Source organism: Phalacrocorax carbo, chromosome 11, assembly GCF_963921805.1.
Source record: "Phalacrocorax carbo chromosome 11, bPhaCar2.1, whole genome shotgun sequence".
NCBI lineage: Eukaryota > Metazoa > Chordata > Aves > Suliformes > Phalacrocoracidae > Phalacrocorax > Phalacrocorax carbo.
In genome coordinates, this window is record NC_087523.1 from 11736857 (window position 1) to 11752102 (window position 15246).

The 15246-nt window shown below is 41.4% G+C and overlaps 1 protein-coding gene across 5 annotated transcripts in view; it reads left to right on the plus strand.

The window, feature by feature from the left end:
• The window catches only part of OGT (O-linked N-acetylglucosamine (GlcNAc) transferase), a 28922-nt gene extending 13712 nt beyond the window's left edge, over nt 1-15210 (plus strand). For all 5 annotated transcript variants that reach the window (XM_064463069.1, XM_064463070.1, XM_064463071.1 and 2 more), the window contains 14 exons: nt 111-211; nt 407-560; nt 654-755; nt 1021-1200; nt 1368-1526; nt 3205-3294; nt 5280-5405; nt 6170-6340; nt 6457-6573; nt 6652-6819; nt 12150-12302; nt 12987-13239; nt 13450-13573; nt 14175-15210. In XM_064463069.1, the coding sequence (XP_064319139.1) occupies nt 111-211; nt 407-560; nt 654-755; nt 1021-1200; nt 1368-1526; nt 3205-3294; nt 5280-5405; nt 6170-6340; nt 6457-6573; nt 6652-6819; nt 12150-12302; nt 12987-13239; nt 13450-13573; nt 14175-14349 (2073 nt within the window). In that variant the 3' untranslated portion in view covers nt 14350-15210. The remainder of the gene's footprint in view (nt 1-110; nt 212-406; nt 561-653; nt 756-1020; nt 1201-1367; nt 1527-3204; nt 3295-5279; nt 5406-6169; nt 6341-6456; nt 6574-6651; nt 6820-12149; nt 12303-12986; nt 13240-13449; nt 13574-14174) is intronic.
• Nucleotides 15211-15246: the final 36 nt, after the last annotated feature.

The following is a 15246-nucleotide window of genomic DNA, read 5'->3' on the forward strand; positions in this document are numbered from 1 at the left end:
ACACATAAAAAGAAGAGTAAGAGATGCACTAGTGTTTTTTGTGGTGGTTTTTTTTTTTAATATGGTCTGCTTGGGGCATTTGAGACAGATTCTACTTCTTTTTCTTCCAGGTGTTTCCAGAGTTTGCTGCTGCGCATTCAAATTTAGCAAGTGTTCTGCAACAGCAAGGAAAGTTACAGGAAGCTCTGATGCATTACAAAGAGGCTATTAGGTAAATGTTTTACCATCTTTAATAGTCCCAGCCTTTTGTAACAGGAAAGTACCATAGATTTGTACAGAAAGTGACTTAGAGTAGCATATTTTAATTCAGATAGTTGCTTTGCAAACCAGTAAGTCTGGTTATGGGTATAGTTTCACATTGGAGGAGCTTTTATTATTCATGACATATATTATCTTTATTTCTCAGAATCAGCCCCACATTTGCAGATGCTTATTCTAATATGGGAAATACTTTGAAGGAGATGCAGGATGTTCAAGGAGCTCTACAGTGCTACACCCGTGCCATTCAGATAAACCCAGCTTTTGCTGATGCCCACAGCAACCTGGCCTCTATTCACAAGGTAGCACATGCGAATGATTCCTGGAGTATGGTGGGGCGCTGTACTTACCCTGAGTATATTTTTATTTGCTGTCTCGTATCTGTGTCTTTACAGGATTCAGGGAATATCCCAGAAGCCATTGCCTCTTACCGCACTGCTCTGAAACTGAAACCTGATTTCCCAGATGCCTACTGCAACTTGGCGCACTGTTTGCAGGTGAGGAAGGCGAGGCTTTGATTGTAATTCCTAAGATTCCTCTGCAGCAAATGCTAAGCTTGATCACCTCAAGCGATCACTAATTGAAATGTAAAGGGTACAGTTAAGTCTTAAATCAGAAGATAAGATTATACAGTATGAACAATAATTACTGAAGGTCTTGTTTCCATTTTTGGAAGAAGCGTTACTCTCAACTTGTGAAATATCTGATACAGATCAAAGGAAGCAGTTGTCCTAATATTCTTCTCATTTTTCCTTTTTCTAGATTGTTTGTGACTGGACAGACTATGACGAAAGAATGAAGAAGCTGGTTAGCATCGTAGCTGATCAGCTGGAGAAAAACAGACTGCCTTCTGTCCACCCACACCATAGCATGCTGTATCCACTTTCTCACAGTTTTAGAAAGGCTATTGCTGAGAGACATGGAAATCTGTGTTTGGACAAGGTGGGAAGTTTTATACAGGCCAATTGTGAGTGAAAAACTCTGGTTTTGCCTGTTCCTGCTGAAAATCTAATACTCACATAGTTAACAAACAAACTCTTCCCCCACCCCTTATAGTATTTGGGTTTGGTTCCTGCATTTATAAACAGCTCTTTATGTTTTCTTGACAGATTAATGTTCTTCACAAGCCACCGTATGAGCATCCCAAGGATTTGAAGGCCAGTGAAGGTCGACTTCGTATTGGCTATGTGAGCTCTGATTTTGGAAATCATCCAACCTCACACCTAATGCAGTCAATCCCAGGCATGCATAACCCAGATAAATTTGAGGTAAAAATATAAATGGCATGCTTAAAGCTTTAAATATGGCTATAAGTGGCACTTTTCTTGGTGCAGGCAAGTAAACTAGGGAAGGGTGAGTTTTTTTGTAGGGCTCGGTTTTGTGTGTGGTTTTTTTAAATTTATTTTTTTGTTAGCGGGCTTTTTTTCATGGGTTAAAGAGTTGTCCAACCTAAGTCATCCACCTTTACCAATATGAAGTGTCATTTAGAAGGTAGGCGAATTAGATACCTATCCATAGAATTACTGTAGGTAGGATTTGTGGCCCATGGAAAACTTCTTTTAAGCTTCAGCTGCTGTTCTTTATGATGATGTGTTTCAACATCAAGCTACTACTGCCTGGTTACTTCTGATTTACAGATATGCATCTGTGGTTTATTCACTGCTGCTGGTTTTTTTCACATGTAATTTGCTCTGGGACACTTGAATCACAAACACGGACTTCAGATTTGTCTGGCTAGTCCTTTTTCAAAAGGAAACGGTACACTATGCTTACTCCAGAAGGAGTATATACAACTTAGCAATATTAAAGACAGTAACGTCTATATTTACTTGGGTGTCACGTTAGGGATTTGAGGCTGTAAATAGAACTAATTTCCAGTTACGTTGTTTGCCCCATGACTGTTTAAATTGCCTTGGTTTTGAGCTCTTGTTTTCCAAGATGTGAGAATTGACTTGCCTTTGTAAAGGGTTGTAAGTCTTTCGTTCTTGCAAAAGTGTTTTTTAGTTACGTGTGTGGTTTTGTTGTTGCTGTTTGGTTTGGGGCTTCCTTCCTGCTACCTTATTATTTTTTCGTGGTCATGAAGTCTGAAATCCTTGTGGCAAAGCCACATGCTTGAATTGTTACCAGAAGTGTGACTATGAAACAATTTTTTTTATGAAACAAATTGGTGGTCCGACTATATGGGGTGTGGGGAGGATATACCATTTAACCTCAAATCAGCTCAAGACAAAGGGCAGTCTTTCTTGTTCTGGATTTATAAAGCTCTACAGAGCTTATTTTAAATACTGTATAGAAGTTATCTGATGTTTCACTAAAACCATGCGTTTGTCCTGCGAGATAATAAATTCTCTGTACATTGGTTCTGTTTGTTCTCTATGTGCTAGGTTGACAGGTTACATAAACAGGCATCTTCAGCTAACCTTGAGTTTCTCAGCTATATTTGCAGTCTCTTAATTGGGGAGAACTAGTTGCTGTTCAAAGAGTATGTTAAAAAGCTTCCCCAAGGCTTAGCTTGTCTGTTCAACCTGAGTCATAATTATGATTCTGACTAATTAAAAATTCAAAGGTGTCTTGTAAAAGGCATTCTTAGAGAATTTAATGCTTATGTGAATCCATTTGTTAAAATTACTTTACCTTGCACTGATGACAATGTTGTTTATACACCTATGCAAGGTGCAGTGCCATACTCTAGCACCAGAACTAGGTAAAACTGGGTCCTGGTGCAAATGTGTCAAATGCCTCATTCCGTGCCCCCCCATCCCCTCCCCTTTTTTTTTAACTTTCTCAACTGGTAAATGCCACACAAACAAATATTATATGATTTGTATGAAACTAGATGTAGTTTTGCTATAAAATACATGGTATTATAATTTTAAAGTACATTAGCGAAGTTATTTTGTTGGCAAGCTGTTGCAGATAATCAATTTTTGGTACCTCGTATTCCAGGTATTTTGTTATGCCCTGAGTCCTGATGATGGTACAAACTTCCGTGTAAAAGTGATGGCTGAGGCAAATCACTTCATTGACTTATCACAGGTGAGTTTTTTTCATGTACTGACCTTTTCGCAAACCTAAATGAAGGAGGAGATCAGCCTGTAGTTTGAGATTTTTAGTTGCAATCATTTCTTGAATTAGGCTGATGTTAGTCTTGGTAATTTTGGAGTTTGTAGATGTACTGGTGTTATGTCTTACCTGGATGCAGTGGTTATTGCGTGACTTCTGTGTGATTATTAAAAAGTAATTTGCAATATTGAATAATTCTGCCATTAGGTCTTAAGGTAATAGTCATATTTAGATATCACGGATAAATCAAGATGTCCCAACTGCAAATATATTTAAGCTTGCTTTACTCCAGTGAAGTAGAACAGAGGCTTAATGATTAATAGGTGGATTGTACCACTCTATCAAAAGGCTGTTTTGGTGCATATGCAGATGGGTTTGGGTTTTTTTAATTTCTACGTGAAAACTGATGGGAACTTCAGCACACACAAAAGTCAGAGTTGTTATACTATTTCAAGATAATTGACAAAACCCTAAAGCAACGTGGGATAATCAGTGTACGTTAATAATGGAACTGGATTGCCACCTGGACAGTCCCAGATTAGGTGACAGACAAAACTTTCATGTAGTCCTTGAACTCATCATGTTGTTCAGAAGCTGCTCTCATAAGTAAAAACACTAAATTGACATCAGCAGAATTGCTCGTTGAGATGGATTTTGTTGGATGAAATTGATCTTTTAAAACATTCTTTTAGAATAATGAGCTTCAGTTATGCTTGTGGAAAGCTGTCAGTCTCCTCCCTGCTTTTGCTGCTGGGGATGTTGAAAGCCCTGGGTCACAGTAAAACAAGAGTAGCAATTTCATATATATTGTTGCTCTTAACAGCTATCTAGGAAAAATTCTTTCCTTTGCCCAGGGCAATACGCTGAGTTTTCTTACTTAAAATTCTTGAGGCATCAAGCTTGTATTTTTAGGTTACAGCGCAGCTCTTAAAGATGCGTACAAGAGGGTCAAACAGGTAGAAACAGTTTGCTGTGATCTGTTGCATTAGCAGTGTAACTTACTGAAAGTTAAACTAAGATGGGAACTCAGATTGGTGTCCACTTGGAGATGTAACTGCCTATGTGCATTCACTTACCCTGCTGTAAAATGTGAAGCAGCTTTCCCTTTTCATTAAAACAAAGTACTTTTATGGTGCATATTAATTGTAGAGTGAGTCAGCATTAACAGTAGCTGCAGAGTAGTTAATTGGCTTACTCCTGGTCTTCAGTTTCAAGTAACTTCTCTGTATTACCGTAGTTTGGGATTCTGCGACTTGCCCTGCATGAGCTTTGATAATTAGCCTTACAGGAGTGGTGGTGGTGAGGCTGTTGTGGTTTGTATAACCTCAGTTTCTAGCTTTTGGGTTTTGTTTTACTGCTGCTGAACTAGAGGCATCTATCTTTTTCCATTTATCTGTTTGTAGGTAATGACTAAGTATATAATTAATTCTTGGATGAATTTAAAGCTGTTGAAAATCATTTACCATTCAGTATTAGACAGGAAGAGACACATCGTAATTTCCAAGGCTTTCCTGTTCTTGAAAGTCATTGGTAATATGTTGTCGTGTGAAGTTCTACTCCTCTTTGTTTTTTATTTAGCCAAGAACTGAAGTAGTTTCAGTGTTGTTTGAAGTTTATTCTGTAGTCCATTTGTGATATTTTTCTACATGACTTGCTAAGCTTCACAACACTAGGTATCACTCCCCTGATTTGGATGTGCAGAGGCAATCTTCAAGTACCACAGTTAACGATTTCTGTCAGCAACAGCCTCAACTCTGTCTAGCAAACTTAGTTTTTCTCTACTTCAACAGGGTTTTTTTTAATTGAGTTGAGGACTTACACTTCTGTAAAATCAGGAGTAACATGATTAAAGTCTCATCTGAATTAAATAATGCAGTTGACACTTATGTACTGGTACACATTCATTACTGAAAGACTGAAAGCAAAAAAACCCATTTATTTATGTATGTATTCTTCAGATACCATGTAATGGAAAAGCAGCAGACCGCATCCATCAGGACGGGATACACATTCTCATTAATATGAATGGTTACACCAAAGGAGCCCGAAATGAATTATTTGCCCTGAGACCAGCACCTATTCAGGTAACTAAGTTAGAGGGCTCTGTATCTCCAAAAGACCACTTGTGAGTAGGAAGAGTTTCTCTTTTTCTTCTGGCAGAGTGGAAAAACGTTGAAGGCTCATGCTGATTAGTAAGTGAGAGAGACTTTTTAGGGCTTAGTATATGTGAGGCAAATAGGATCATTCTGTCGAAGCAGGGTGGTTTGGTTTGGTGTTTTTTCTTAGTCAGCTACCCATGGAGCACATATGTCATGCAGGAGAACTCCTTAATTCTTTGAGGTTTGTGTACACCACTGGCTTTGTTGCATTAGTAGGAACAAAGAAAGGGTATGTGAAGCAGTTGTGGAAGTGAGTTGTTGGTTTTAGTCTCTTTAGGCTTAGTGAAATTCTAGTTGGAATAAGTCAGAATCAATGTCAGAGTTGGTTTTTTTTTTTTTTTCATTAAGGATTTTCTGAAATGCCTATGGAAAGAGAGTGAGAGAAGCCTGAATTGGAGTCACTCTAGGCTGGAGAAGTCTCAGCTAGGAGAGGCTGTAATCACTGGTGGCTAGTATTCTAGCTATAACTGCTCATAGTTGGATGCTTTGGCCTTTTGTTTGAGGGATCGATTTTAGAACATCCTTGAACTGTAAACTATGTTGGTAGTGAAAGTTTGGGCTTAATGGATAAAGCACAAGAGGGAACTTGAATCTGTAGATGGAAAATTTAACCTAAAATGCATTGGTTTTTAACTTCCTTTATTTTCACAATGCACTGAGGACTGGAGCCTTGCCTCCTTCTTTTTTAGGCAATGTGGCTAGGGTATCCTGGAACCAGTGGGGCGTTGTTCATGGATTATATCATCACAGACAAAGAAACTTCCCCAGTTGAGGTGGCTGAGCAGTATTCAGAGAAATTAGCTTACATGCCAAACACGTTCTTTATTGGAGACCACGCCAACATGTTTCCCCATTTGAAGGTACGTAGGAATATAGGGCAAGAAAAGTAAGTGTTTTCCATAGGTGTCTGTGAGTCTTGGTATAGTACTTGGTAAGGGATCTTGTAACTTTTTAAACTTTTTTTTTTTTTAAACAGAAAAAAGCAGTCATTGATTTCAAGTCCAATGGTCATATTTATGATAACAGAATTGTTTTGAATGGCATTGACTTGAAGGCTTTCCTTGACAGCCTCCCTGATGTCAAGATTGTTAAGGTGAGAGCTACTCCTTTGTGTGTTCAGTCTAGGGACTGAAGCTAGTACTTCATCTGATGCTTATGTGATTTATCTTAGATGAAGTGTCCTGACAGTTGTGACAATGCAGATGGCAATGCTGCCCTTAGTATGCCAGTCATTCCAATGAACACAATTGCAGAAGCTGTGATTGAGATGATTAATCGTGGGCAAATTCAGATAACTATCAATGGATTCAACATCAGTAATGGATTAGCAACTACTCAGGTGAGGCACTCCAAGACGTTGTTCTCCTGGGTTTTGTGTTATATCTGTATGTTTTAACATAACAAGGAAGAAAAACCTCCAACCTCCTGTCTTCTGTCATGTTGATTTGTTTAGTTCTCATACTGAAGGAGACTTGCGAATGTGTTGTTACAAGCTACAGATGCACTGGAAGATGATCTTTCCCCCCAGAGATTGAGGGGTTATGTCAAGAGGTACCTGAAGTCCAAAGAAACTTTATCTTCTTGCATAAAGACGACACTGGGTTGTTCAGAATCTGAAGGCAAGATTTGCTCATTGCCTAGAGGGCATTTGTGAGCTGTTACCCAGTTTCAGTTGTGTTTTTCCTCTAGAAAAAAATTGCTGGGTAATACAGGCAAACTTATTCCACTGCATCTCAACAATGGTTTTTCATCTCCTTGCATCTTTCTGAACTATGCACTATACCACCACCTCTCAGTGCTTAACAGTTCATGGGATTTTAGTGACAGTGAAGGTTACTGGTTTTGTTTAATACTTCTTGCTTGCAGAACAAATTTTCCTTTTTAAAAATACCATATTTTGACATTGGCATAACTCTTGACTTTGAATTTTATTCAGTTTGCAGTCCTTCAGGAGGCTCTTTTTATAGAACCTCTTATTATCACTGCTCTATTCATAATCTCATGCTTTTGGTTTCTTTCTATGAGTTCTTTTGCTCACAGCTGAGACTTTCCTTTAAGTTGGTAATAGGTTATGCCTTAGTTTGATCAGTAAGCTTATTAGCATTTTTTTTCTGAAATTGTTGTCTCCTGAGAATAACTGAGAATTAACACTGCACCACCAAGATGAAATAATCTAAGCTCTGTTGGTACACTTCTGAAACAGGATTTCTATCTCTTGATCACACTAATATCACCCTTTGTGCTTGTTCTAATTTGATATTGCTGCTTTTGGGCATAGGTTGACTCATAATGTATATCAACTCCTGGCTACATGGCTGGTGCCACCATGAGGGGTTTGGCTTTTATGACAATGGGGTGTTCTTCAATGACTACAACATGCTGGGGAGGGATGGAATCCACCTGTCCAAAAGGGGTAAGGGAATCTTCAGCAGTAGGCTGGCTAACTTGGTGAGGTGGGCTTTAAACTGAAGGACTTGGGGGGTAGGATCCATTGCGAAAATGCTCACACCAGCACGTCCAACGGGGGAGTAAGTCAGGCCAAGCAGCGTGGTAACAGATGTTTCTTAGCTGTCTCCCAAGAGGTGAAGCAGAAGAATAATCATCTCAAGTGTATGTATACAAATGCATGCAGTCTAGGTAGCAAACAGGAGGAACTGGAGCTTCGTGCCCACTCAGAAGGGTATGACATCGTAGAAGTAACTGAAACATGGTGGGACAACTCGAATGACTGGGGGATCACAATGGACAGTTATAGGCTCTTTCGTAAGGACAGGCAGGGTAGAAGAGGTGAAGGAGTCGCACTTTACATTAAGGAAAACCTTGAATGTATCGAAGTCAACTATGGTGATTGCAACTGCTCCATCGAATGCCTCTGGGTTAAAGTCAGCAGGGTGGTCTCCAAGCAGGACCTCACAGTGTGCATCTGCTACCGACCTCCTAACCATGATGACAAAGCCAACGAAGCGATACTTGGGGCACTAAAGCAAGCTTCTGGCCAACAGAACCTGGCCCTTATGGGTGACTTCAACTACCCAGACATCTGCTGGAAGAACAATAGGGCAGCTCGCATGTCATCCACTAAGTTCCTGGAATACATAGAGGACTTTCCTCATACAAATGTTAGACGTGCCAACCAGGAATGCAGCACTGCTGGACTCGCTATTCACAAACCGAGAAAACCTGCTTTGTAATATCTCGGTTAGTGATAGCCTTGGCTGCAGTGATCACAATATTGTGGAGTTTGGGATCCTGCTGAGCATGCTGAAGGTCAGCTCTAAGACAAGGGTTCTAGATTTTAGAAGAGCAAACTTCAGCTCACTCAGGGCTCAGTTGGGAGGGATTTGATGGGAAGCTTCCATGGAAGATAAAGGAGCTAGTGAGTGCTGGGAGCTGACTTCAAGAACTCTATTGGAAGCATAAAGCCAACTTATACCCTACAAAGGAAAGGGAAGTAAGTGGAGCAAGAGGCCCCCTTGGCTCAACCATGACCTCCTGGGTCTACTCAAATCCAAGAGAGAAGCATGCCAGAGATGGAGAAGGGGAGGATTATCCGTGGACAGCTACAAGGGCATTGCCAGAGTGTGCAGAGATGCAGTTAGAAAAGCAAAAGCCCAGCTCGAATTGAAACTGGCCATAGGTGTCAAAAATCAAAGTTCTGTTTCTGCTTGTGGTTGACATACCTGAAGAAGGAAAGCACAGGCCCACTGTTAAACAGAAAAGGAGAGTCAGCTACCAATGATGCTGAAAAGGCAGCACCTTCTTCCCCTCTGTCTTTACCTGCACTGTCGGGTCCCAGGCTTTGGGAACAAAATTTCCAATTGATCCAAACACCGACCCACCATCAGTGAAGGAAGAGTTAGTACATGAATTATTACGGGAGCTTGACCCCTACAAATCAATGGCCCCTGATGCCATCCACCCGAGGGTGTTGAGAGAGCTGGCTGACATCATTGCAAGGCCACTCTCCATAATCTTTGAGAAGTTGTCGAGAACAGGGATGTCCCAGAGGACTGGAGGAAGGCAAATGTTACCCCTATCTACAAGAAGGGCTCAGGGGAGGATCTGGGTAACTATAGGCCCATCAGCCTTACTTCAATCCCTGGGAAAGTTCTGGAATGAATCCTCCTGAGGGCCATCACAAGACAAATGGAGCACGTGATTGGGAAAAGCCAACGTGGGTTGACTAAGGACAGGTTGTGCTTGACAAACCTGGTGGCCTTCTATGACAGAGTGACTTGCCTGGTTGGCGTGGGGCAGGTGGTGGACATTGTCTACCTGGACTTCTCCAAGGCCTTTGATACGGTCCCCCACAGCCTCCTCCTAGAGAAATTGATGCGTTATGGCCTAGACAAGTTGTCTGTGCAGTGGTTGGGGAACTGGCTGGCAGGCCGCACCCAAAGGGTGGTGGTAAATAGCTCCTTCTCCAAGTGGCAGCCTGTCGCTAGTGGAGTTCCCCAGGGATCAATATTGGTCCCAGTGTCATTCAACATCTTTATAAGTGATCTGGATACTGGCATCAAGTGTAGCCTGATGAAGTTTGCAGATGACACCAAATTGAGTAGGGAAGTAGACACTCCAGAAGGGAGAGCTGTTCTGCAGGAAGATCTGGATAGGCTGGAAGATTGGGCCAACAAGAACCTTATGAAGTTCAACAAGGACAAGTACAAGGTCTTGCACCTGGGAAAACATAATCTGGGAGTGCAGCACAGACTGGGATCTACCTGGCTGGAGAGCAGCTCTGTGCAAAGGGACCTGGGGGTCCTGGTGGACAGAAAGCTCAACATGAGCAAACAGTGTGCTGCTGCGGCCAAGAAGGCCAACAGGATGCTGGGGTGCATCAAAAAGGGCATCACCAGCAGAGATAAAGTAGTCATTATCCTGCTCTGCTCAGTGCTTGTCAGGCCACACCTGGAGTCCTGTGTACGGTTCTGGTCCCTGCTATACAAAAAGGATGTGGACAGGCTGGAAGGGGTCCAGAGAAGGGCCACCAAGATGATCAGAGGACTGGGAAGCTGCCGTACGAGGATAGGCGGGGAGAGCTGGGTTTGTTTAGCCTTGAGAAAAGGAGGCTCAGAGGGGATCTCATCCCCATGTACCAGTACTTAAGGGGCAGCTACAAAGAAGGTGGAGACTCCCTTTTTACAAGGAGTCCCATGGAGAGGACAAGGGGGAATGGACCCAAGTTGCTCTTGGGGAGATTCTGATTGGACATGAGAGGAAAATTTTCATAGTGAGGACAGTCACCATTGGAATAATCTCCCCAGGGAAGGGGTTGACTCAGCCACGTTGGACACTTTCAAGAGTCATCTGGACAGGGTGCTGGGCCATCTTGTCTAGACTGTGCTCTGCCTAGAAAGGTTGGACTAGACGATCCCTGAGGTCCCTTCCAACCTGTGATTCTGTGCGAACTGTGCATTGTGTTTTTGATGTATCCTCAATGACCTGGAAAACTAGCATTTCTACCAACTGTTGAACAAAATTATCTTGTGCATCTTCTGACAGAGTCAGCAACAGTGAATCTGCATCTTCAGTCCTAGCTGTTCTGTGTCTATTATCTTCACAAAAAAAAAAAAGCAAAAAACCCAAAACCACAAAACCCAAACCTGAAAAAAAGGAAAACAAAAGCCCCAAAAGCAAACCACAAAACCCCAAACAAACAAAAAAACCCCTTTGCTTTCTCAGTCCTTTTTTATTCTTCCATGAAGTCCTAATTCTGGTTTTGGTGTTGAGGAAATGAAGTGATCTTAAGGAGGGGAGGAGTCCATGGGTGTCCTGGTTTCAGCTGGGATTGAGTTAAATTTCTTCGTAGTAGCTAGTACGGGGCTGTGTTTTGGATTTTTGCTGGAAACAGTGGTGATAATGCAGAGGTGTTTTTGTTGTTGTTAAGTAGCACTTACACTGGTCAAGGGATTTTTCGGCTCCCCGTGCTCTGCTGGGTGCACAAGGAGCTGGGAGGGGACACAGCCGGGACAGCTGACCCCAACTGACCAACGGGATATTCCATGCCATGTGCCATCATGCTCAGTATCTAAGCTGGGGGAAGAAGGAGGAAGGGGGGACATTGGGAGTGATGGTGGTTGTCTTCCCAAGTCACTGTTACGCATGATGGAGCCCTGCTTTTCTGGAGGTGGCTGAACACCTGCCTGCCCAGGGGAAGGAGTGAATCAATTGCTTGTTTTGCTTTGCTTCTGTGCGCAGCTTTTGCTTTCCCTATTAAACTGTCTTTATCTCAAACCATGAGTTGCCTCACTTTTACTCTTCCGATTCTCTCCCCCGTCCTACCGGGGGGGGAGTGAGCGAGCGGCTGCGTGGGGCGTGGTTGCTGACTGGGGCTAAACCACGACAACGGGTAATGCCTCTTTACATTCTTTTTCTTTCCAATTATTCCAGTCACTTGGAATATCAGGGAGATAGAGCATGGGCATAAAAATGCCCAGTGCTTTGTGCCGTGGTGGTTGCAACATTGTGGCATCCACAAGCATGTACGCATTCCAGTTAAATTCTTGTTATGGGTAAGTACTCTACTTTGTTTTAGTATAATAAAACCAAAGATATACTCACATTAACTTAGGATGCCAGCTACTGTTGCAGGGTGTCTCAGGATGATTCCACAGGTCATACTCTTGTTTCCTGCCGTTTCAGTGTTCTAATAGGTATTTTTTTCTTTAGATTAACAACAAAGCAGCAACTGGTGAAGAAGTTCCACGAACTATAATTGTTACTACCCGTTCTCAGTATGGCTTACCAGAGGATGCTGTTGTATACTGTAACTTTAATCAGCTGTATAAGATCGATCCTTCCACTTTACAGATGTGGGCTAATGTGAGTATCTGTACCTAAGGTCAGACTTCTGGAACATAGCTGTTCTGTTCAAGTTGGCAGAAACTTCATGTAAGTTAAAACTGTTTTGTGGAAAATAGTGACCCTGAGCCCTTGAATACTTACAGTGCTCGTGTTGCAGGACTTAATTTTAATAGAATACAGAAGTTTTTTAGATTGATTTCAAATCACATTTGTGCTTCTAGCCAGGGAAAAAATTGTCTTGGACAGCATAAGTATGTTGGTATTCCATTGTGAGAGAAGTTTGGTCTTCCCTTGTCTGCACAGTTAAGTCATAACTGGCCTTGGCAGTTGATAGATAGATCTAAGCACTGAGTATCTCTGTCAAGGTCCAGTTTATAGTGTATTGCTGAGAGTTACTTGAGGGGTAACTTTTCTACATTCCATAGCATGGGCCTATAAGTAAATGAGGTCATAAATTTCAAGACTTATTCTCTAAATCTGTGAACTATTGGCTCAGAGTTGCTGTCTGTTTCAGTGGAATTATAAATGCAATCCTAGTTATTCCACTTGAAATGGTGATGTATTTTTTTCCTGCTCTATATATCATAAGATTAAAATATTGAATAGTCTTTTGCTCCATTTTAGTATGTGGTAATTTCTTGTTTGAAAAAGGAAATGTTTCTGACCAAACTTTATGTATTTGATACTTTATTCTTGTTACAGATCCTAAAAAGAGTTCCGAACAGTGTCCTGTGGTTGCTACGTTTCCCAGCTGTAGGAGAGCCCAATATTCAGCAATATGCACAAAACTTGGGTCTTTCCCAAAACCGAATTATCTTTTCTCCTGTTGCCCCCAAAGAAGAACATGTGAGGAGAGGGCAACTGGCTGATGTTTGTCTAGACACTCCGCTTTGCAATGGGCACACAACTGGGATGGATGTACTCTGGGCTGGGACTCCAATGGTCACTATGCCAGGTAATGCAGGAGGGAACCTATTCAAACCCCTCTATTTACATATTATTAATTTTTTAATAACAAACAGCAAGCCCAACAAACTTTTTTGCCTCTTGTAGAGGCAGAAGGAGAGTAACTCGTACTCTGCTACTTGATAAGCTTACTCCTGTCATCAACTTAAATATTTTTGTTTATTTGTTCTTGGTTTTTGTTTTGTGGTTTTTTTTACAGGCGAGACTCTTGCATCACGAGTTGCTGCCTCACAGCTTACTTGCCTGGGTTGTCTTGAGCTCATTGCAAAAAGTAGACAGGAATATGAGGATATTGCTGTGAAACTGGGAACTGATCTGGAATAGTAAGCAAACTTGTACTGTGTAATGTGGTAACATCAAGAATGTGAAGCACTGTATTTGCGCACAGTGCAGACTTACTAGTAGTTTTAATCTTGCAGATGTTTTAATATATAAAATAGCTAGGCAATCCTTCTCTAGAGGTTTCTTGTCTTGCAGTTAACTCAGCTTCTCCTTTTACAGTAAACTTAACAGCACTCCCAGTTGAGTATCAATGCTCCCTGTTCTCAGAAAATTGCTCGTGTGCAGGCTCTTATCCTGTAAAAAGTGCAATATAGTTCACCTTTTGTTCTTTCAAAACTGAAGATTAAGCAGTTTGTCACTTACTGCAAGTTAAAATCGCGCTGTAAAAAGTCACCTCAGTACAGATAACACAAGTTAATGCATTAATGTTGCAGCTCTTCTGACTTGAAGTGATCATGCTGGTCTGTATCAGAAATGATAAGGGGATGAAACAACTGTATGAATTTGGAAGTGGGGGAGCAGATATTTTTGAAACAGTTGTACTGGCAGTTCTGGGTTGTCTGAAAATAGTAGATTTCAGAAGTAAACAGTATTATGAAGTGTTTGGAACCTTTTGTGACTACTTTAATTCATTTCTTGTAGCCTGAAAAAAATACGTGGCAAAGTCTGGAAGCAGAGAATATCCAGTCCTTTGTTCAACACAAAACAGTACACTATGGACCTGGAGCGGCTCTATCTTCAGATGTGGGATCACTATGCTGCTGGCAACAAACCGGACCACATGATTAAGCCAGTAGAGGCCAGTGAGTCTGCATGAAGAGAGACTGTCTGTACGCCCACCCAGAACTCTCCAGGAACTGAGCCTCTCAAACACTTCTGCAGAGATGATGAGCTAAAACCTGTGCGTTTCTACTTAGTCTGCCTGGTACTCTATGGCTGAAGTAATACATGATGGTGATTAAAGCACAGCCAGATTTATTTCTTGCATGATAGGGAAAGACTCGATAGAGCCTGGGATCCTTTTATTCCTTGAGGAATTTGAATGGGATTGAGCCGTGTACATGTGCGCCTGTGTGTATGAGTGACATAGTGGTTGCTCGGGGAAGTTTGAACTGCCCAACCAATTATGACTTCATGGATTGATTTAATCTTCCTATGAATCTTTTATCTGGATTGGGAATTGGAGCATTTTAACATTTGATTTTTGGGTACTCCTGTTGGTATATGTGTGGTTCTCCCATCACAAGATTTCCAGTTAGCAAGTGTTGCTCCCTGCATTATTTTCTGAACCGTGTGGACTGGAAGGGCATAATTGCTGGTGTAGTCTTTTTTTATAGGTTTTATAAACCACTTGAGCCTATATCAGCCTTTTAATGTTTGACCTCTGTTTTGGAGCTCTCTGTAATGTGTTGGTTTAGATAAGAACTTGAGTTTTTTGTTTTGTTTTTTAAGCTTCTCCAGTAACTCAGCTAATTGGCTTCATGATGGCAGCTCTTATTCTGTTGAAAAACCAAATTTGATTTGAAATTAATCCTCCCCACAAGTGTTTGAGGCAAACACAAACTGGTGCCAAATACAGACCTTTCAGGAATGATTGTTAATTATGTATAGAGGCGCAGTCCTAGGTACTGTAGCAAAGACTTTAAACAAAAAATAAAGCTTTGGTTTGCCAGTTTGACTGATTTGACCAGCGTTTCATGTTTTCTGCTGCCCT